Genomic DNA, 23,280 nt, shown 5'->3' on the forward strand with positions numbered 1-23,280 from the left:
TCCCGTCAACCACACAGATACCAACAGGAGTTAAAGTTAAAAGGTAGGATCACATTCCTACATAAGGAAATGGGTGCAAATGATATCATTTTATTTTAACTAGGGTAGGATTACATTCGGGAAGGGAAAGTCAGAGTTACATTTAAATTTATATAAAAGTGTGGTCCGTGAATGTTGAACTAATTTATAGGATTTTCACAGTGTTTTTCAAACTATGAAACCCTAGTCTCCAACATATTATTTTAAGGTATTATTTATTGTTGGAAATGAAATTTTAAGAATCCAATTATGATACGTTCACATTCCCATTCAAAAGGTTTTAATTAACTTGGATTTAATGGTCAGCAAAGGAGATTGATAGGCTAATTTACTTGATCAGACAATAGACTCCCTAACTGAAATTGGCCAATTTTACTTGGTCAGTCATCCAATCTATTTGGTTCAAATTAAGTATGACTAAATCGGCCTAATTAAGTATGACTAAATCGGATACTACCAAGGAGATCATAAAAAGACCTAGAATTACGAGGCTACAAAACAAAGAAGGAACTTTCAAACATATTACAAACTAAGAAGACTTAGAAAACTCTCTACATTTTTCGTCACTCTTGTGAAGAACCACCAAACACCAGCCGTTTCCTCCATCACCCCACAAGACAATACTCTACATGTCACAAGCCAAACTCGTAACCCCAAATATTTATTAATACAAATTTATTTTGTACGCATGTTCTTCTGTTATTCGTTGCAGAAATTTCATGTTTATCGGGATCTCCTAGAATTAATTTACTGCATATACTTGTAAGTTTAACTACAAATATATATTTTATTGTTGCTGGACAACAAATTTGAAACTTAGGTCAGCGCTGGCCAACTAATTCAAAAACCTCCACCTCGTGCTTGAGTGTAAATATTTCCAGTTAGTCATATATTATCCTGCCATCCTGGTCTATAAATACCAACTCCCTTTTCCATATTTCTCCACAACACTCAAACAATTAACTTTCCTTCTGGATATACAAATCAAAGACTAGAATTCTCAGCTTCTTTCTCTCTCCCTCAACCAATGGCACCTGCCGTGACTTCAGTGGATGCATATGAACCCAGGGTAGCAAGCATCAAAACCTTAGCTGACTCAGATGCTCTCACTTCTGTACCTTCCGAGTACGCCTACATCATGGATCCCAACGATAAGGGAGATGCAAATGATCCAGAACACTCAATCCCCATCATTGATTTTGCTCTTCTCACCTCTGCCTCCCCAGATGAACGGGCACAAATGATCCAGAAGCTAGGAAAAGCTTGCCAAGAATGGGGCTTTTTTCAGGTATATTCACACGTGTGATTAATTAATTATGTATGCTGAACATGTGTAAAATTAATTAATAAAATAGTAGTTTAATACAAGTTGTCAGATTTCAATTTATAAAAAATGAAATTTGAAAAACAAAATGGTTATCAACGATATGGTTATTGCTAATAATAGTGAAACATGAATTAATATTTTCATGCGCTTGATGTCCTTTAGGTGATCAACCATGGTGTACCAGAGAGCCTGATGAAAGAAATGATCGACGCGTGCCAAAGATTTTTTGAGCTGCCGGAGGAGGAGAAGAAGGAGTTCCATACAAAGAACCTGTTGGACCCAATCAAGTGCGGCACCAGCTTCAACGTTGCAATTGACAAAGTTCGTCTTTGGAGGGATTATCTCAAGGTCATCGCACACCCCAAATTCAACTCACTCTACAAACCTGCTGGGTACAGTGAAGTTTCATTAGAGTTCAGCAAAAGAACCCGTGCAGTAGCAACCGAAATATTGAATGGAATATCAGAGAGTTTGGGATTGGAGCCCGATTACATTGCAAAGGCCATGAACTGGGATCGCGGCTGCCAAATTCTGGCAGCGAACTACTACCCGGCTTGCCCACAGCCTGACCTGGCAATCGGTATTCCTCCTCATACAGATCATGGACTGGTGACGCTCCTGATTCAAAATGATATGTGTGGCCTTGAAGTCAAGCACAATGATCAGTGGGTCTTGGTGAATGCCGCACCGGGCGCTTTTATTGTTAACGTTGGTGATCAAATGCAGATTCTGACAAACGACAAGTACAAGAGCATATGGCATCGGGCAACTGTGAACAACACAGCTACTAGGATATCGATCGCCGTACCACATGGACCGGCACTCGACACTCCTGCTCTCCCAATCCCGGAGTTGCTAGAAAAGGAAGGCGAAAAGGCAAAGTACATTGGAATGACTTATGAGAAGTTCATGGAACTTCAGGCAAGCCCCGCCGCCTACATGATGCCTTGCTTGGATCACCTACGGGTCAAGGACAATTGAAGAAAGTACATGCATGGCGGCCGGCTTGCCAGCGTTTCTCTGTTTTCGTTTTGTAGAATAGAATAATATACGCTCTTGTAAGAGCTTTGATTCTCTATCAGGGTAGCTTGCAGAGTTGTTGTCCAACGTTTCTTGCTATGCAGGTCTCTGTCTTGTTTCGGTTACAAATTCATCATATTAATTGATTTCTGATAGCCTGGCATTCGTGTCGTGTTTTTCATGTTCGGTCGTTTTCGTGTTATACCCGATATTTTAACAGATCATGTCGTGTAACACCCATTAAAATAAACGGGTAAAATGACCCAACCGGATAATATTAACGGGTAATATGACCCAAACCGTTACCTGTTAAAGAAAATATATTTTAAACCAATACATAATCAAATAAAAAACATAATACTAAATAAGTAGGGAATTGATATTAACACTCCAAAAATCTCATTTGGCGCTCCAAACTTTTTATAATTAGAAAGAAAAATACACTTATGTAGAGTGTAGAATAAGATTTTTGGAGTACTAATAATAGTTCCCAATAAGTATATACATACCATATTGTCACATCCAAAACATAATTAAAATGCATTTTTTTTTAAGTATATTTTCGCTTACCTAAATTGATTGCTCTAGCCCTTTTCTTTGCAAGACTCGTACTTGTATTGTCTATACTTTCGTTTCCAAGATCTCATTCTGTTCCCATTATAATCTCCACGGACTCCTCATCACTAAGGTTTACTGAATATGAATCTCTAGCATCCATTGCTTCTGAAACAAAATGGGTATAGATTAATTAATAGCTTTTTAGACAGGTAGGATTCTAGGAACGCCCGAACTCAGTCCAATTTATAGAAGCATGAACAAATAGTAACACACACCAATAATAGATATATTACTAAGCAACGAAGTGACTAATTAAACAAGCCTAGTATAGACATTAATTTAGTACAACTTATAATTCAAATAACAACATTGATATAAGACAACGGTAATTTAAAAGAAATTGGTTGAAGAGTTGAGTAAGGTAGATCCACCCATAACCCAACCTCCCGGAAAAGTTAAGTGTTCAATTTCATGACGCATAGATCCACCCATCACTCTCTAGTATATATAAACTAATAATTGTATCAAAGAATCGTCACCAACGATGTAAATCAGATAGTCTACTTTGTAGAAATTTTGGAAACGAAACATTAAAAGCAACACCATTGTTACCAGAATCTACCTTCAAATATAAATTTGGTAGGACAAATGTAAGCAACTCCTGTTCACAAGTGTAAGCAATTATTAAAAAGCATGATATGAACTTTAAATCCTAGACAACATACTTAAGCTTGCTAATTCCACACTACTAATTCAAATGTCATTTTGGTTTAAAATAGAAATGACGTACTCAAAACACTTAATAGTTATATAAAAGCTTTGTCATTACTATACATATATGCAATTTGAGTAATTAGTACTAAGTACTCTAACATATGCTTCGTTCCACACACACACACACACACACACACACACACACACACACATAGAGATATATATGTATGTATATCATGTCAGTGGAGAGTATAAGCATACTAAAAGTATAAACACCGATTACCAACATGCTTCTTTAACAATACACATATATCCATACATATACATGCAGCAGAAAAGGTACTTAATAAGCATATCAGTCTTTTGCATTCGACCAACAACTTCTACATATAATAGAACAAAGCAAGTATCTACATAAAACTGGCCCTGACTAATATATATAATGGATAAATCGACTCCACTTGATCAATCCATATCATACAAAACATGCGTTTCATCTTTTATACCAAACTAGGGTTTATGTATCTGCATGTAAAAACTAGTTATTGATTCAAATAAGTATTTGCATAGAAAAGCTTGCACGGACATCTGCATATAAAACTAGGTTTCCCTAACAGCATTCATAGAAATAACCATGAAAGGAAACAAGTTCTGGGAATAATTACTAGAGCCTTACAAGCTGCAGGTCATTAGGATTTGGAATCATAAACCCATATGTTCTTCGCTAACCCCAATCTCCCTTTTCGTATCCTCTTTGATCGAACTCTCTCTAGCCCTCTTTCTTTCTTTCCAATTTGACAGGATATACAAATATGCATCCCCATCCTAGGCTTCCCAAAATCCATATCCTCATCGTTCCTCTAAATTCCTTCCCCACAATGAATCTAAACCAACATCATCAGGCAATTCAAAGTACTGTTAAACTTTGTTCTTGAGGAGATCGATTAAAGGACTAACGGAACTTAAAATGAAAAAGCAATAACTGAACTTATTCAGGAAATAGCCAAAGTCTTACATATTTTTCATCCAAGTAAATAGCCAAATTAAGAGGCAAAATCGAACCTAGAGTGGAATCTAGAGAATAGAGATGCAGAAATGTAGAGATGTAGAGACGACTAGAGATGACATGGATGATTCCGTCCACTGCACAAGGAAGGAGAAAAGAGAGACTGAGAGAGGCTACTGGAAGAACTAAACATACAGTGGGAGAGAAGGGCTAGGAAAAATAGAAGGCGGGATCGGGAGAGAAGGTTACAGGAGTAGGGAAAGAGAAAGAGATTAGGGCTTTTGTTTTGATCAAATGGTAAAATTGAAAAATATTGGAATAGAGAAGGGGTTTTTTCATCCAAAAAATTTCTAATAATATAAGTGAAATAGAATCTAACGGTACAGATTTACTCTCATTTATCTTACAGCTATTATTTAAGTAAAGTCTTTAATAGTTTTTTAATAAATGTAGAAGTGTAAAAAATATAGAAAAAATATATATAAACGCTCGTAATGACAAACTTTACAACTTTCATGAAGAGCTTAACTTCGAAATTCACCACTATAATCATATAAATCATAGATCAAAATTTAACAGTTGATTGTTGTTTACATTTACGCTTCATTGTTCTCATAAAATTTTGTTTGTTCAGATTTTCTTTTTTGAAAACATGATCTATTAGAGGATGCAGGAAGATGAATGGTTTGGATCATTGATATTATATTTAGAGTTTTACGGTTAGTGAAATATTGCTTGATGTTTATAAAGTTTCTACAAACTATATGACATCGACTCATATTTTAGTTAACTGTAACTATCGAAACGTGATATCAAAGCTATGAATCGTTCATTTTCTTACATCCGTTAGATGATCATGTTTTCAAAAAAGAAAATTTAAAAAATGAAATTTAGTAAGAAGAATAAAGCATAAATGACAATCGACGGTTAAATATAAATTTAAAGTTTATGGATTATAATGTTGGATTTCGAAGTTAAACCCTTTATGAAAGTTGTAACGCTTGTCACTATGAGTGATTGTGTGTGTCTATATATATATATATATATATATATATATATATATTTTACATTTTTTACACTTCTAAAATAATTATTATTAATTTTATTAATTTTGCCCTCAAATAAAAAGCATATTCATGAGGGTTTGGAGGATTTTAAAAATGTAAATGACAATGTAAGTGTAACCATTATCTACTCGTGGAGGAATAATGATGAATCATGAGTGTTTATATATTCTTTCACATTTTTCATAATTGTGTGTATGTCTTCTTGGACTAGTTTATTTTAATTTTGGACAACAACATGTTAAGTAAAAATTATCCTAGTAATGATAATAAGGAACTCGCATAATAAAAATAAATAATGACTAAAACATTTTTTTTATTTTTTAACTTATATAGAATAATAATATAAAACTATATATTTATATAGAATATATTGTATATATTAATATGGCTATTGTATTTTATAATAAATCTTTTAGTAATTAAACTTTAAAACTATCAAAATAATTTTTTTTCTTGATAGGTCGAAACGGGTTACCCACGTGTTACTTGCGTGTACACCCGTTAACCCGTTATTAACGGGTCATTCGATAATGATCCGATTAGTTATCGTGTTAACACGAAATCCATTATTTTCGTGTCGTGTCAGAAACTGCCTGGTCTACCTAAAGATTCTGAGCTAGGTAATGTGTAAATTAGCGGGACCTTCTTATAACACATCGAACTTGTTTATGTACCCCCAACGATATACCAGAGTTTAATAAGATTTTATATATGTTTATAGCTTAGAAGTTCCACCTGTTTGCCCTTAATTTGTCCTTAGCATCCTCTCTGAATAATACTTGTCTTTTTTTTTTTTTTTTTCAAACAATAGTATCTACACTAAGGGATGGTGGAGTGGAACTAAGTCTTATAATGGGCTTGCCATTCATAATAAATAGTGCTATAAAGACTAGGGGTCGGTTCCGTTTTTTGCCCGGTTTTTTTTAATTATATGTTTATTTATTTATTTATTTTTTAATATGGAATTTAGAAAGTGGCTTGCATTGTTAGACTAATAATAAAAAAAGGGGAAAGTGAGAAGGTAGTTGTACATATACAAGATAATATAAACCAATCCTATTCTATTAACAACCTCAATTGCAAAGAAAAATGATCACCGTATCCATTCAAAAAGCAAACAAATAGATAAACTCTTCCAAGTTCCAAAGCCTTCCAAAACTTTCCTCTATAACCAATGAAATATCCTCCCTAATTGAACCAAGTATGCTCTTTAAAAAATCCCTAGGCTTAGTTTCTATTTGGGCCCAAAATAACGCTTTGGGCTAAGCATAGAGTTATTCTCGGTCCAGAAAGAGATACTGGGAATATTCTGTCATGGGCCGAGTCCAGTAGAGTTTGGCCAAATCCTATCAGGAGATGGTTTGCCCTGGATAAGGGTGAACTGGATGAACCCTAATGCAATGAGGATTCTTCAGAAGCTAAGGATGTTTTGAATCAGAAAAGATGCTGAGAATTGAGGGATGAATCTTAGTGATAAAAGAGCTTGGTTCAGAGTCCTATAGAGGTTAGCATTGATCAAGACCTAATCAAATTAGGTTAAGGAATTCTAGTCCGAGTGAAATTCTACCTAGGCCATAGAGGAAATCACTACTATAAATAGAGAAGGGGATGCATCATTCAAAGCCTCCAATTCAACACATAACTATCCTGCGCAAACCTTTCAAACACCTTGAGATTTTTATTTTCTTTTTTCCAAGCAAATCAATCGGTGAATTCATTCACCACTAGCACATCTTTAGCACACAAAGAAGGTTCACCACATGTGACTACGTGAGCTAAGAATCCCGCACAACCTTTCTGTAATAGATTAGTTGTCTTAATGGCAGAAATAATATTATTTGGAAGGATTCGTCGTTCACCTTAAAATGTGATTGACGGTTGTCCAGGCCAATTGAATGTCATAAATTTTTCCCTACATTTGACATAAGGATGGTGTTTAGATAGCCAATCCATTCCTAAGATGACATCAAACTCCACAAGTTGGAAGGGAATTAAATGAACCTCCAAAATTTCCCCTTCAACAATAACCGAGCAGTCCTTAAACTCCCACTGTGCATAGAAAAGATCTCCAAGTGGCATTTGTACAAACATATCAAAACCAAGTGATGTAGGTTGCGGGTTTACAACCTGTGCAAATGGTGGAGATACTAATGAATAAATGGCCCGCGAATCAATCAGAACTCTAATCTAATTACTACAAACAAGTAACGTACTAATAATGACTTTGGGATCCTGCTCCGCCTCCTGTTGAGTCATGACGTTGATAACCCCATGGACCTGATGTCCCGATCTACTATTACTGCCTCCACGAGTCCTGAGACCCTGGTTGTACGACCTACTCTGTTCCCCTGAGTACGACTACCCGAAGCTGCTCCCGAATACTATGGTTGTCGCTGAGTAGAAAACTAGGTACTCTAATTACTACTGCCGCCATAAGTCTGAGTTCCGCCATAACTATGGTTACTCGGATTATTGCTCCCCTTGTGACTCGGAACCAAAATCAAGGAAGTTGTGGTTTCTGATCTTGGAGTATGAGGGAGCTTTCTACTTTTTCTCATTCCTTTGGCCCTAGACATTTTCAATCCTTCAAGCGACAGGGTCAGGCTTCGGGATCGTCCAGTGAGGGCTCAGGCAGTGAGTTGGCAAGGCCATCTTTCAGCCACTTTAGTCCAGCAGTCGTTGCTTGTACGCATTATGGTTTGCGCCATTAGGGAAATTGCACGGTGAATTCTGCCATGTGTCACAGGTGTGGTGGCACGGGGCACTATGTCTGTGATTGCCCTTTGATAGGAGCATATTCATGCGACTTAAATAGCTTGTTCTCGTGCATTTACGTTATGTTTCTTTAGTTATTTTAGTACTTTAAGCTATTTTCGTGTGTTTGTAGGTCCAAAGGGCTAAAGGAGCAAAAAGATGCATTTTGGAGACTTTTGGAGCACTTTTGGGCTAAGGACGGATAGCTTATGCTTGAAGCCAAAGTGTTGGACGAAATTGAAGACCTAATTGGAGCCAAAGTGTTGGAACCTTGTTCTCTTTAGTTTTAGGACATTTAAACCTTTCCTAATCCCAATCATGCCATGCATAACACACATCCATTCTAACACATTGTCATTGCACATGCATTTCCTTCATTAGTTAACCCACATGCACTTATCACTTATCATCACCACATATCATATCACTTAATCACTTATCACTTATCATCACCACTTAACCACTTATCATATCATAACCACATATCATATCACTTATCACTTATCACTTAACATATCATACACTTATCACTTATCACTCATAATCATCTACACATTTCAACCATCCACCTACTTCACCTACAACATCCACCTACTTCACCTACAAATGACATAGCCATATGTTCCCTCCACTACTCCTATAAATACCCTTGCATTCATTCATTCAAGAAAAACATCTCATTTCATACACAACACACCACAAACACATCCCTTTCTCTCTTAGCCGTGAGTCTCCCTTAGAATCCAAAAACCATCTTCCATTTCCATCACTCCCCACTCCATTCCACACTTCCATCCCCCCAACCAACTATCCCTAGACCTTATGCTACAACGAAGAGGAAGAGAAGAGGGCCTAAACGTTCATACAATTCAAGTTTGAGTTGTTGGAATGTTTAGGTGTTTCTTTGATTTCAATGTTTAATTTCAATACTCTTTGTTTTGTACGAATGAGGAATGGAAGAGAAGAGGGCCTAAACGTTCATACAATTCAAGTTTGAGTTGTTGGAATGTTTAGGTGTTTCTTTGATTCTCTTTGTTTTGTACCATGAGGAACTAAACCCCCCTTGGCTAGGGGGTGATTCGAAATATATGTTTATGCTTGCATTTTGATTTGATTAATTCTAATTGCGTTTCATAAGTTGTGGTTCAATTTGTTTAACCGTTTGATTGATAACTTATTTATGAATGTTTATTAAGAATGCGCGCTTAATTTTCATGCATCAATATGACGCTAGAATATAAGTGAGTTTCACCTAATAGTTATGAACTTATATTCACAAGTAGTGGAGGTTGCTTATAAACAATCGCGTTAAATAAATTCTTGGCATAAGTTTCATGCGTAGTCCATAGTAACGAATGCCTCGTCAACACTTAAAGTTTTCATGATGCTTAATGATCTTTGATTGTATCTTTATTGTGCTTTTCACGTAAAGGACTTTTGGAGAATGTTGTGAATTGCGTTGCGCTAACCCATCCAATTCATTAACTTAAGGAAAACTTGACGGTTAATTTAAGCGGACCTAATTGACCCGGGGCGTTGAGAATTAATGATTTGTTGAAATGCAATTGGAAATCGTTTTATTATGCAAGTATAACATATGTGGAGATGAACCCCGTAGCTAACTTTCCATCCATTTGTTCTTTCTTTTCTTGTTTCTGTTTTCATGTTTAATTTAACTTGTTATTCAATTATGTTAAACATGTGAAACTAATTTCTTTTTAGTTAGAGGCGAATTTGAAGCCATGGACATATGTTGGTTATGATTTGATTTACTCCAGTTATGAATTCATGAACTTTAGATGTGGGTTACTTTTCTGTTTTGATTAAGAACTTGTTTATGTATGTGGGTTGAGGGTCGACACTTAATTTGCATGCCTAAGATTTGATGCTAGGATATAAGGGAATTTCACCTAATCGTTATGAACTTATATTCATGAGTAGTAAAAATCGCTAGTCACGATTGTGTTTAGTAAACCCTAGGCTGGATTAACATGCGTATTCCATAGTTATGAATGCCTAGTCAATGTTTATGATTTCCGTTGAACTTAATGATCTTTGTTGAATGTCTCTATCATGCGTATTCCATGTGAGAGACTTTGATTAGGAATAATTTGGTTGTAATGTGTATCCCATTCAATCCAATGAATCTAGGGAAATCTGAAGGTTAATTTAAGCGGACCTAATTAACTTGGAGCATTGTCATTCATCGTTTGTTGAAGTCATAACTGGGAGTCAAATTATATGCTTATGTTCATGTGTGGATAAGGAACCCTCTAACTAGTTTTTCTTCATTCTATTCCATCAATTTCGTTTGTACAATCTATTTTGTTTCCAAGTTTCTATTTTAGTTTAATTTCGTCCAAAACCAATCCCCCATTTATTTTAAAGTGTTAGATTAGTTAGAAATACATTTATTTTGTGTTTTTACGTTTTTTTTGAGTCAAATCCAAGTGATTAACAATCCCTCCTAATCCCCGGTCCAGAACGATCCCTACTTATACATATACTACAATTTGACGAAAAGAGGGTTTAATTTGTGTGCGTATAAATCACGCATCACCCTTCGACGCCCCTATAAGCTCCAACCGACGCCGATTGGCCACATTAACCTACAATCGAGCATCTAAAATAAAGATAGAGACGAGAGGGAGCGACCAGCACGACTCGTCTAGATGGGGGTTTCTCTGTGCTCCTGGTGCTTCAAAAAGACGATGGAGAAAGAGTCATCGCGAGGGTAGTGGTAGTGGTGAGGTCACTGGGGTGTCACAATTTGGGGCGTTGGGTGCCTTGGGTGTTGCTGGGAAAAAGACAGGGGGAAAGTAAGTGAGATCCAAGAGGAAAAGAGAGAGTGTGTGTGAGCTGAGAGAGAGTTCAGGAATAAGAAAGAGAAAGAGGGGGTGGGTTAGGGTGGTGGCACGTGGCAAGCCGAGAAAAAAGGAGAATCTAAAGAGAGGATCCGAATTGGGTAAGGATAGGGGACAAGATCGTCATTTCATAAATTGTTAAAATAAAATGTAAATTTACAATTTATTTGGGGGTAGGGTTTCACAGAATTAGCCAATAAAGGGGCACATTTAGTTTGGATAAACAACACTGCTTCGAGACCGACTGGTTATTTATCCAAGTGTCGGTCAACAAGGATTTCCGAGTCCTTGTTGGTAGAGGTCATCTCATCAGCCTTCTCAGAGAAGTGAGGTGTTACTAGGTTACTACATTCGGTACATTAAAAGCTGAATTTGATATTGAACTTCGCAAAACTAGCAACCTTGTCTTTAGGCTCTAGAACCCGAAGGCCGAGATGTGTTCCTTCCTCGGCTGCAATTGCGAGATCAAGAAGTCATCAGCATGCCCAACACCACATCAACATATTTTACTCCTCAACCAAACTCGGCTGACAAGTTGGCACGCCCCGCATTCGACCGAATGACGTAGTTAGCTTTAATTACTCAGCATATATGCCACGTAGGCTAGGTGGTTTTTAAGGTCAACATTTTGGCACACCCAGTGCTAAAGCTACAAAGTTCATGACAATTAAAACACGATCAATAAAAAAGAAAACAACTATGGGCAAGTCAACTACCAGTATATAACTTATAGTTTAAAGTCCAGTACAAAGTAACTTGTCGTAGGTGCAGGATCCTCCTATTGCCATGACACCTGAAGCCATAGGTACGGTGCACTGAGAAAAGGAAATTAATCTCAGCGGTCAGAGTCATGATGCCGTAGTCTTCACCCAAACTACCAAGATGGCAAAATATGGTTTTATTGAAGGTTTGGTGAAGGATTGCAATGATGACGAAGAGATCTCTGGTCCACCATCTAAATCTTTCCTTCGGGGACAATTGGAAGAACAATCTTTGCAGTTTAAGCAATTGTTTCGCCGAGAGATAAAAAGCGTACTTGAAGAAGTACATGATAATAGTGCTTCAAATAATAAGTTGCTCGAAATTCTAGTTAACAAAGCTCATAAGAATGAGCTAGTCAATCAACCCAAGCAGCGATTTATCAAGAATGTTCATTTGGGAAAAAAAAGGTTGCCGCAGATACTGGTTGAGATAGAACTTACTCGGCCTTGGATAATTGACCTTGAGAAAACATACGGTGTACTAAACACCAGTTAGGCCGAATTCGGCCAAAGAATAGAAGCAGCACTAGTGGATATGGTTGAATCCAAAATTTATTCATCCATATCCAACCTTTGTAGAAATGTTTGAACATCCTTGAGGATTCAAGATCCCAGATTTCAGTCTCTTCACTGGGGAATCGTCGTTGTCCTCATTAGAACATGTGGCCATATTCACTGCCCAGTGTGGAGATGTCAATAGTGATTTTTATAAACTACGACTGTTTAATTCCTCATTCACAGGCGCATCGTTTGCATGGTACATTAACCTTCCACCAAACTCTATACAAAATTAGGATGAGCTAGCTGAAAAATTCTACGAACAATTTTATCAGCCAGGGATGGAAGTGTCAATCAACCAAGGTGGAATTTGTTAGGCTTGCCTAAAATGGCCTAGCTGTAGAGTACAAGAAGAAATTCTTAGGGGCAAACTTTCGAGATATGTATGAGTTGGCTTAACATGTCAAGCAATATGATTATCTGTTCAAAGAGGAAAAGATCTCGAAAACTCCGACCCGTGGGACAATCTATAAGAACCCAACTGTAAGATTTACATCAGCCAGGGGTGACGAGTCCCAATATGTCAGCATAGACGCGGCCGAGATAGTGATTGACAAACATTATGTATGCAAGGCACTGGCTCATGCTAGTTTTAATGATGTCAAAACGCATTCGGCCTCTATTGAAGTAGTCATCAAAACATCAAAGGTATATACCTTTGACATTACCATGGCTGATGCTATCTTTGACTAGCTACTACTTGCAAAAGTCATCAAGCTTCGACCAGGGCATGCCATTCCTAAGGCCGAAGATTTAAAAGGGAAAACATATTGCAAGTATCACAACTCAAACAAGCACACGACAAACAATTGCATCGTCCGTGATGCTAATCAAAGTTGGATCGATAATAACAAACTGAAGTTCCCAGAAAAGACACAAATGTTGGTCGATGCTGATCATTTTCCTTCGGCAACAATATGCATGGTGGACGCCCATTTACCGAAGAATAAGAGAAAAGGAAAGGCCGAGTACATCGCGACTTACTATGTTCCAAAATAGAATCCTCTGCCCGCCTAAAAATCGATTTTTCAACCGAGAACGACCCCCTTAGTTTCTTCTCGAATCCAGTATATGCCGAGCCAATGTCTGACTCCATTTCTAATGAGTCTGAGAGCCTAATAGTCTTATGTAGTAGGTGCCAATCAGAACCAGCTCGGCTCGGCTCGAGACATCACCAGTAAAGGGTTTTTGATAGACTCGACATTTAACAACAGAGTTACCAACAACATTCAAATAGATGGTGTCTTGATTTCGATTGGCCATTTTTTTGATAAGGATTACTATGTACATAACTTTGGAAATTCAAGTTCATCCACGACTCAGTGAACTTTCAAACCACCTGAGCCACGTGATCATCGATGGTATTGTTACAATCTTCCTGTCAACGCATATATTATTCTGTCTAAATCCTAGAAACGTCATCGACAAAAGATGGATTGCATGACCCGTAGGTGAGTGGCTCAGGAAGTTTCAGTCACGAAATGGCAGCCTAAAGAAATGGCAAAAAAGAAGGATAATCTATAACCTTCGACAATCATGATTGAGTTGCTTCAAGGGAAGAAGGTCATTGATCGTGATTTTGAAACCAAGATACAAGAATCTCATAAACGTATCAAGCTTCTTCTTTGGCCTGGGGAAATGAAAGCTCCCATTGAGAATTTTAGGAAGGAGGCCGAGAGCAAACTCCTTCCACTACCACCACAGGAACCATTGATTAAAGTCAGACGAAATCGCCATCCATCGTTTTTCGGCGAGGCTTTAGAATGCATGCGGGAATTTCATAAGAAGAATTCAACAAACAACTTGTATGGCCTCCCAAAGGCATGTCAGGAGTCTCTTGACTTAGCTTTGACTGGCCCCAATGCTGAACTAATTATCCAAAAATGGTCAGATTTAGGAATGAAGGTCAGATTCCAACACATTCACGAACCCAATGTTCTCGGCTTTAACGTTGACCTATACGTTGATCTAGATCCTCCAGACCTCTTATTCTCTTTAGATGATCTGTAATATTTACAGTATCATTTTGAGGTTTTTTCGGCTGTGTCCTTGTTCGGCCTCACGGCCGACAAGATAGAGCGAGTTAAAAAGTTGGATGCTTACTTGGATACATGAGATGCTTACGTCGCGTATCAGGAGTGGGTCACAAGGCTTTGCAAACACAAGATCAAGTCCGGTGACAATGGAACCAGTTGCCGATGCCGAAGATGAAACGACCACACCAGGTACCCCAGGTGCACACCTTTTGCCTTTGGTAGAAGACAACGTCGTTAGGGTAACCACTTATCAAGATGTTTTGCCAGAAGATGCAAAAGACGAGGATTGCGACCCAATAGGACCCTCAGTCCTCGACAACATAGAAATTAGCATGGTTCATGCCTTATTTATGGAATTGTAGCCAACCACGTCCCAACCAAGTTTTTTGGATGGTGATGTGGTTACCGAAGAAACAACGCCAATCGAGTTCATGACTACTGAAGAGGCTGAACCGATTGGCAAAGAAGACAAGCTAAGGGTAGCCTTAGTTGAGCTCTTTCCCCATTCCTCAGTTGTCAACCTCCACCATTTGAAGCCATTGTATGTGATGGCCTATATCAAGGGATATCCAATATCCAAAGTTTTCGTTGATTGTGGAACAACGATCAATATTATGCCCGCTTCCATCATGAAAGCTTTGCACCGTTCCAAAGACGAGCTCATTCCATTTGGCGTAACTATTAGTTTTGTCAGCAATAAGTCCCAGACTAAAGGAGTACTCCCTTTGGAAGTCAATATCGCAGGTTGAAACCACATAACCGTGTTTTTTTTATAGTTAACTAAGACCGAGTACAATGCTTTGCTCAATCGTGACTAAATCCACCAGACTGGTTATATCCCTTCTTCACTATACCAAATCTTTATTTTTGGGTTTATCCAGCCGATAATCAATTGTTCAAGGCTAACATGATTGATGCCCAATAATATGATGACCAGGTCGGCTACATCATTTTACAAGGTTTTAACGAAGAAGTCAAACTGACCAGAATCTTTGTCTAGAAAGTAATCAAGGTTGGCATCGAGACCATCCAGCAGGATTCGGATTGGCTAACTTAGCTGATTGTCCTGATGACTGACGCAACACAACGGGACGAACGAAGGTCCGATTTCATCTATAATGGAACGACTACTGGGCCACTGGTATACTATTTCCAAGAAGTCGAATTCTAGTGTGAACTTAATAGAGTTCTTTGCCGAAGGGGATAACGACCTCGAGCTGTCATTTGACAAAACTAAGGCTGCACCGGCTGAACTTGTAGATAATCGGCCTGAAGTTAAACATTTTTCAGAAGAAATAAATGTTGGTATAGCTGACGAACCTCAGCCTTTATTTATTAGTGCTTTGTTGCCTTAGCCTATGAAAGGTAAACTTTGTAAATTACTTGAGGAATTTAAAGATTGTTTTGCTTAGAGCTACCATGAGATGCCTGGCTTTGATTACATGAGTTACGCATCAAACCCGATTATAAACTTTTCCGCCAACCCCTACACTGATTCTCGACCGAAGTTCAACTCGGAATAAAAGATGAACTTGTTCAGCTTTTGAAAGCTGACTTTATTCGGATAGTTCGATACATTGAATGGTTGGTAAATATTGTCCCAGTCTTAAAAAATAGTGGTGCCTTGCACATCTGCATTGATTTTCGTAATCTGAATATGGTAGCCCTTAAGGGTGAGTACCTAATGTAGATTTCAAATTTATTAATTGACGTGCTGTGGCAAACCATGAAATCTTATCTTTTATAGACGACCATGCTTGCTACAATCAAATTTTTATCGCCAAGGCTGACATCCATAAAACTTCATTTCAATGCCCTAGGGCACTAGGGACTTACGAATAGGTCGTCATGCCTTTCGAACGTAAGAACGCTAGTGCCACATACCAACATGCGATGAATACCATTTTCCACAACATGATTGGCAAAATTGTTGAAGTATACATCGACGATGTCGTAGTCAAGTCCAAATGCTGCCGAACATATTTTGAGGATCTTCAACAGACTTTTCTTTGTATGCGCCAACATAAACTCAAAATGAACCCTTGGAGTATTTGCAAGAAACTTCTTAGGTTTCTTTATGCATCATTAAGGCATCGAGATAGATAAAACTAAGGCTCATACGATCATCAATGTTCCACCCCTAACAACCAAAAAGCAGTTACAATCCTTGCTTGACAAGATCAACTTCATTCACTAATTTATTTCCAACTCAGCGGGCAAAATAAAGGCTTTTTCCACATTCCTCAAACTCAAGGATTCTGACCGATTCGAATGGTAAGAAGAACATCAAGACGCCTTTACATAAATCAAGCTCTCCCTCACTAGCCCTTATGTTCTTACGCCACCTTAGCATGGCAGAGCACTCAAGTTATATATCTCGGTTGCCGAAGAATCCATTGGTTGTCTTCTTAACAAGATAATGAAACCGGTAGGAAACATGTCATTTTTTACCTCAGCCAAAATCTTAACTTGGTTGAGATAAATTATTCAGCCGTCAAGAAGCTTTGCTTGACTTTATTCTTTACCACATCCAAACTCAGGCATTACATGCTCCATTTCGTTACTAAAGTCATTTCCCAAACGTATGTTTTTCGATATATGCTCACTTGCCCGATAGTCAAAGGTTGAATTGGGAAATGGACAATGACGTTATCTGAATTTAGTTTGCAATACATACCTCAAAAAGCCGTTAAAGGTGAGTCTCTGGCTAATTTTTTAGCGCAACATCCTTCTCCATACAACTTTAGGGGTAATGACGTCAAGATTGGCATGGTATTGACGCGTGATAATTTTTGGATGATGTATTTCAACGGCTCTAATACTATGACCTCGGCCAGTGTCAGCATTCTCATCCAATCACCTAACCACTACATATGGTATTTTTCTATCAAGTTAGATTTTGATTTTACCAATAATCAGGCTGAGTACGAAGTCGTTGTCATGGGCCTTAACATTCTTCACGACTTGAAGGCAGGCCGCGTACTTGTCTTTGGCAATTCAGAACGTGTGATTAACCAGCTCAATGAGATTTTTTGTTGCATGAGTTGTACTCTGGCGTCATATCATATGGTCTCTAGCTATTTGGCCAAATCATTTGTAGGCATCACATTCAAACATATCTCTCGAATTCAGAATACTGATGCAAATAAGTTGGCTCAAATAGCTTCTGGAGAACAACTGGTGGGGGTGAGGTAGGATGAGTTATACTAATTGATCAGGGCCTATACCCAGTCTTGGTTAATCAACAAGCTTTCAAATTGGACAACGTAATCAGAACACGATTTATGTCTTTGCCTTCATTACTCGAATATGAGGCTTCTGCAGACATCTGTGTGGTTGAAACATTATCAAAGGATTGAAGAAAATCGATTACACGATACCTTGATGACCCCAATGGTAAGCACGAATGCAAGACAAGAGTACATGCTACAAATTATATGACGTATCAAAATTATTGTGTCTCGGCCCAGGAGAGGCCGCTCAGGCCATTACGAAGGTGTATGAAGGAATATGCGATGCTGATCAATCTGGTCGCAAAATGCATTGGTTGCTCTGCCAACACAGATATTTCTGGCCTAGTATTTTAAAAGATTGCATAGAGTATGGATGAAGTTGCTCACAATGTGAAATCCATGGACCTATCTAGAGAGTCCCGACCAAATTGCTTCACTCGATCACCAAACCATGGCCTTTCAAAGTGTGGGCCATGGATGTAATTGGCAAAATCACGCCATCGTCTAGATTAGTGAAACATACGTGGATATTAGTAGCAATTGATTACTTCACCAAGTGGGTTGAAGCGAAATCAAATGTCGAATTAACACCAAATATGTTTGCAATTTAGTAGAAGAACACATTGTAAAAGGATTCGGCGTCCCAAAAACGATCATCACAGACAACGAGACAATTTTCACAGCCGATAAATTTAAAGATTATACTACGGGTTTAAGAATTCGGCTTTAATAGTCCACGTCGTATTATCCATAGGCGAATGGGCAAGCTAAAGTAAGCAACAAAGTTTTAATCGGTATTATCGAAAAAATGGTGAAGGAAAAACTGGGTATGTGGCATTTAAGGTTAAATGAGGCATTATGGGCATATCAAACTTCACTTCGGTCAGCAATAGGGACGACTCCATATGCCTTAATTTATGGGCACGATGCGATGTTGCCGGTCGAGTTGAGTATAAACTCATTGCAAATAATCGAACAAATTAGTATGTTCAGTGCTGAGTATAGTCAAGCAATGAGGCAAGATTTAGAAGATTTAGAAGAGGCTCGACTAGATGCTTATAACCTGCTTATAGCACAGAAAAAAATTGTCGAACGAGCTTACAATCAACGAGTCAAGCAATTAAAAGATGTTTGGCGAAGGTGATTTAGTTTGGAAAACGGTGTTGCCAGTAAAGATCAAGGATCCTAGATTCAAAAAATGGTCGTCGAATTGGAAATGACCATTTATCATTCACAAAGTTCTCGGCAAAGGGGCATACCATCTCAAGGATCAAACGGGTTTAATACATAAGTTGCCAATCAATGGGAAGTTCTTAAAAAGTATTATCTAGTTACTTAGGAGATGTAAGATTAAGAAATATTTCATTAAGTAAAAAAAAAATATATATGTATACATAAGTCAACCGGCCCACAAGTCAGCACTGGGAATATAATCTATGGGGTCGAGGAAAGATTCAAGTGTGGCTTTTAGCTCTAGCCATTTTACTTACCCCACAGTGATCTCGGCTTGCTGAGTCCTTTTGTCAGCCTTCAGTGTTTGTATCCGTTTTACACTAGCCACATACTCTTTCAGCCGAGGTTTGTTTACCTCAAAATCCTTCTCGAGCTCAGAGGCAATGGCATACCTTTTGGATTAAAGTTTAGCAATCTGATGATCAAGGTCAGCCATTTTCTCTTTCTTTGCCTTCATTGCCTCAAGCTCTAGTAAGATGGCTTCTTGAGTGGTTGTTGCAACCCTTAGGTCTTCGTCGACTTGCAGAGCTTTCTCAAAAATATCAAAGTATAGCTGATTTATCTCCAAAATGGTCGTTAGATGAACAACGTTTTCATTGCTCACCAGATCATCAACTATAAGAATGTTCAAACACTCTCCCACAGAGTCGTGGCCTTTGTTATGAAGAGCTTGCAAGGCTGAAAAGGATAGAGTATTTTGAAGCTTGGTCAGAGCGTTGGACTTGGCCAAGGCTACAAAAATACCAGTTATCCTGGATGTGCAGGCAAAATAGGCATTGAGCTCGACCTCCTATGAAGGCTGCACAAAAAGAAGGGTCAAACAAGCAGAATCTAAAGGAAAAGATGACAAGAGAAGTTGTTTTAGACCTGTCGATAAGTGACTTCAGCCATATCTTCTGGGCTGTTGGTCAAGCCAAGAGAACTTAATGGCCTGGCTGTATGAAGGTTATCTATGTTTGATGGCCATCTAGGCAGCCATGAAATATAGACAACACCCTTCGGCGCATAAATTTTTTGATGGAATAATCGACTGGGCACTTGGCAGTTGACAGTTGTTTTTTGGTTTAGCATTTTAGGGCCAAATTCAGAATCAAAATAAAGAACTTACAAAGACAGAGGTGACGTCTTGTGCAAGGATACCGAGATTTTGGTCTTGAGGATCAACCAGTGTCTCCGCAGTTGCTTCTTCCCCTTCAAAAGCTGCTGGTTCAACGGCTGGCCTCTCAACAGCTGCCTCAGGTTAACATGATTAAGGGCCTCGACCAATAGTTAGATTTCACCCTGGTCAGGATTAGGTGTAGAGGATATGACACTGTTGCCTTTGTCCATGGGCAAGGGAGCTTCATTTGTTTGCTCAGCCGGTCGAGGATGCCTCACCAGCGGGATTATCTCACTATCGTTTTCCTGATAACATAAGAAGATTATATACCAACCAAAGATATTTTAGTTTTAAGGAAAGAGGATGCATTGGAAACTTTGTACCTTTTCTAAAATATTCAACGCTGGAATAATTTTTGGATTAGATGAGGGAGTTACTTCGGCCAAGACCGTGGTCGCCTGTTCCAGAATAATAGGTTTTGGGCCAGCATCCACAACGTCGAAAGAATGAATGATTGAAGTTTAAGCCACAAACCTCTCGATAAATGGAGCGACGACTGGTTCAGCCACAGTAATAGCCTGCACCATAGGTTGAATTGATGTCGTCTGATCGACACTTGGGGCCGATGACTTTTGCAGTGCCCCTATTGGGACCTCGATGCTAAGGATGGGACGAGGAGCAGTGAGAGTTGAAGTTCGCGTTTCTTGGCTAAAAATGACAAGAATCTCACATTCTCTCTTCTTGGCTTTCTTTTTTATGCACTTCATGGCCCGAACGACATCATCAGTCGCCTCGGTTGAAGGAGGAGGCCGTTTGCCCACCATTATTGACACAACAATAGTGTTTGCTATAGTTAAGGTAGTCGAAGTTATCTTTGGAGAAGGGTCCGTAACAGCAACAGCCTTGATCAAATGAGGATCAAGCTTTTTTCTAGCTGTAACCATCGTGACTACCTCATCCTGTTTTATCGAGCAACCACCTGGAAAAACTAATTCGGGGTCAGGATGAAGATATTTAGTTAAAAAGTATATATTTGTAAAACACAAAATAAGAGTACCTTGAGCTGCGTCTTTGGTTTTTAGGGCAAAAGTTTTCTTTGGTCGACCGCCGAAGATTTTCTTTTTAATTTCCTTGGTTAATGTGCTGAAGAAATCTTTTGTGTAGATATCCCACCAGTTGGCAAAGGTATTGGTGCTGTGAGTTTCAGAGGCATTCGGCAGAAGACGGAATTTGGCGCATCGTTCTTGAAAATCTTGCTCCACTTCTTCACATTCCCTTTCCGAGGATCCAGAGGGTCGTTCTCGACTCAGAAATGAACGAGAGGTGAGTAGAGGCACGAGACAGCCCTGGAGATAACCTAGTTGTCGAGCTACAAAATGGGGATGGTAGACTTCCCAACTAGCTTGCCGAGCATCACAACCGAAAGGAAAGTCATGAGCCACCATGAACGATCCCCAGGTCTGCCGAAGATCGTTGTCTTCTATTCCCTCCTATACAGATATGGGAAGTTTGATAGAGGATGGATAGTCTCTTTGACGACAGATTAGGAATTCGTCATTGGTAAGTTCGTCTAGGCATATTTAAAAATCTCTTCGGCCAAGTGAGTCGGGTTTGGGCGAGAAGCCAATTGAAAACCCATCACTTCAAACGAATCAAAGTTGAAGTTCTCTGGCTTTAGGATAGCAAAATAAACTTGTAACATAGATCTAACTATGTATTCCCACTGCCCTGACAATTGAAACACCCAAAGTGGGTTGTTTTGGTGCGGGTCTATCTTCCTAATAGTTGCTTCGGCCAAACGTCGTGTGAGGTTGGCAAGGATGGCGGGACTAAGAGCTAGAGTGTGACCGCTAGCTGGTGTAAACTTGAAAATGCACAAGAATGTCGGAATATAATGGCTTACAAGTCCAAGTGTCGTTCCCACAAAGATTCTTATTCAATCTATATTTGATAACCTAAAGAAAATCTAATTAAACAAACACCAATTAGACTTAATCTAAACTAAAGATTTCAATCAAATTGTAAAGAATTGTTTTAAATATTTTATTTTGAAGCAAACAAAAACAATATAAAAAGAAAAATAAACAGAAAGTACTATGAAATGATAATGTTGAAAGTTGAGATTTGACAAACAATGGTGAAAGTCTAGGGATTCAGAATCAACCACAAAGAATCTAGTTTAGGTTTCAATGCATTCAACGGATCTTTCGATTCTTTAGATGATAATTCCCGTATCTAAGTCCTTATTAGGCACATTAGACCATAGTTTTCCTTAAGCGAATGATTCTCTCCTAGTTCAGGCAGAGGCCGTATATCCTAACATGCAGTCTATCCTGGTTAAGGCATAAATTTAACAAGTAAGACTCTTTATGCTCTAGAAAACAAGAGAACTTATTCTTTGTCAAGCAATAATGTAATTTACCACACTTAACCACAAGAAGCTAATTGACTTATATTGCTAGTTTAGCCTCAAATTTATCTTCCAATCTTACTAGATGCAAAGTCCTAAGGTGATTAATCAGAGAACTCAAACAAAAAGTAACAATTCAAATAGTGATTAAGCATTCATATGAAAGAAACTAGAAATCCAATGAATAACATTAAAAACCATAAGCATCATGCTAAGGCATCATCCTCACCCTAGAAACAGAGTTTAGTTACTCATAGAATACGAAAACATAATTAAAAATCTTAAAAACATGAAAAACTTCCGAACGATGAAAATGGATAAGAAAGATGGTTGGTGGGTGCGACCTCTCCTTTTTTTCCTTAGACTCCAAAATCACGTTTCCCCCAAACCTAATCTCCAAAAGTCCTTCTTTTGTCTTCCTTCTTTTTCTCTTGAATAAATGCTGAAATCCTTACTTGAACAGGACTCATTAATTCTCTTCTTACTTGGATTGGTATATTGATGATGTGGCACACCAAACTAGTGAATATATTAACTATGAACCTTTTAGGATAGTCTTGAACTCTTCTAATAGCTCTCCTTTTGCTCTGAACGTTTCCTT

General features: G+C 38.3%; 1 protein-coding gene across 1 annotated transcript; it reads left to right on the top strand.

Moving 5' to 3' along the window:
- Window positions 1-860: 860 nt before the first annotated feature.
- LOC137730237 (2-oxoglutarate-dependent dioxygenase 19-like) lies at window positions 861-2,541 on the top strand. Its single transcript, XM_068469302.1, has 2 exons — window positions 861-1,327; window positions 1,529-2,541. Exons 1-2 carry the CDS (start codon window positions 1,067-1,069, stop codon window positions 2,345-2,347), a joined length of 1,080 nt encoding a protein of 359 aa, XP_068325403.1. The 5' UTR covers window positions 861-1,066; the 3' UTR covers window positions 2,348-2,541.
- The last annotated feature ends 20,739 nt before the right edge of the window (window positions 2,542-23,280 follow it).

This window comes from Pyrus communis, chromosome 3 (assembly GCF_963583255.1).
Source record: "Pyrus communis chromosome 3, drPyrComm1.1, whole genome shotgun sequence".
In the NCBI taxonomy this organism is placed as follows: Eukaryota; Viridiplantae; Streptophyta; class Magnoliopsida; order Rosales; family Rosaceae; genus Pyrus; species Pyrus communis.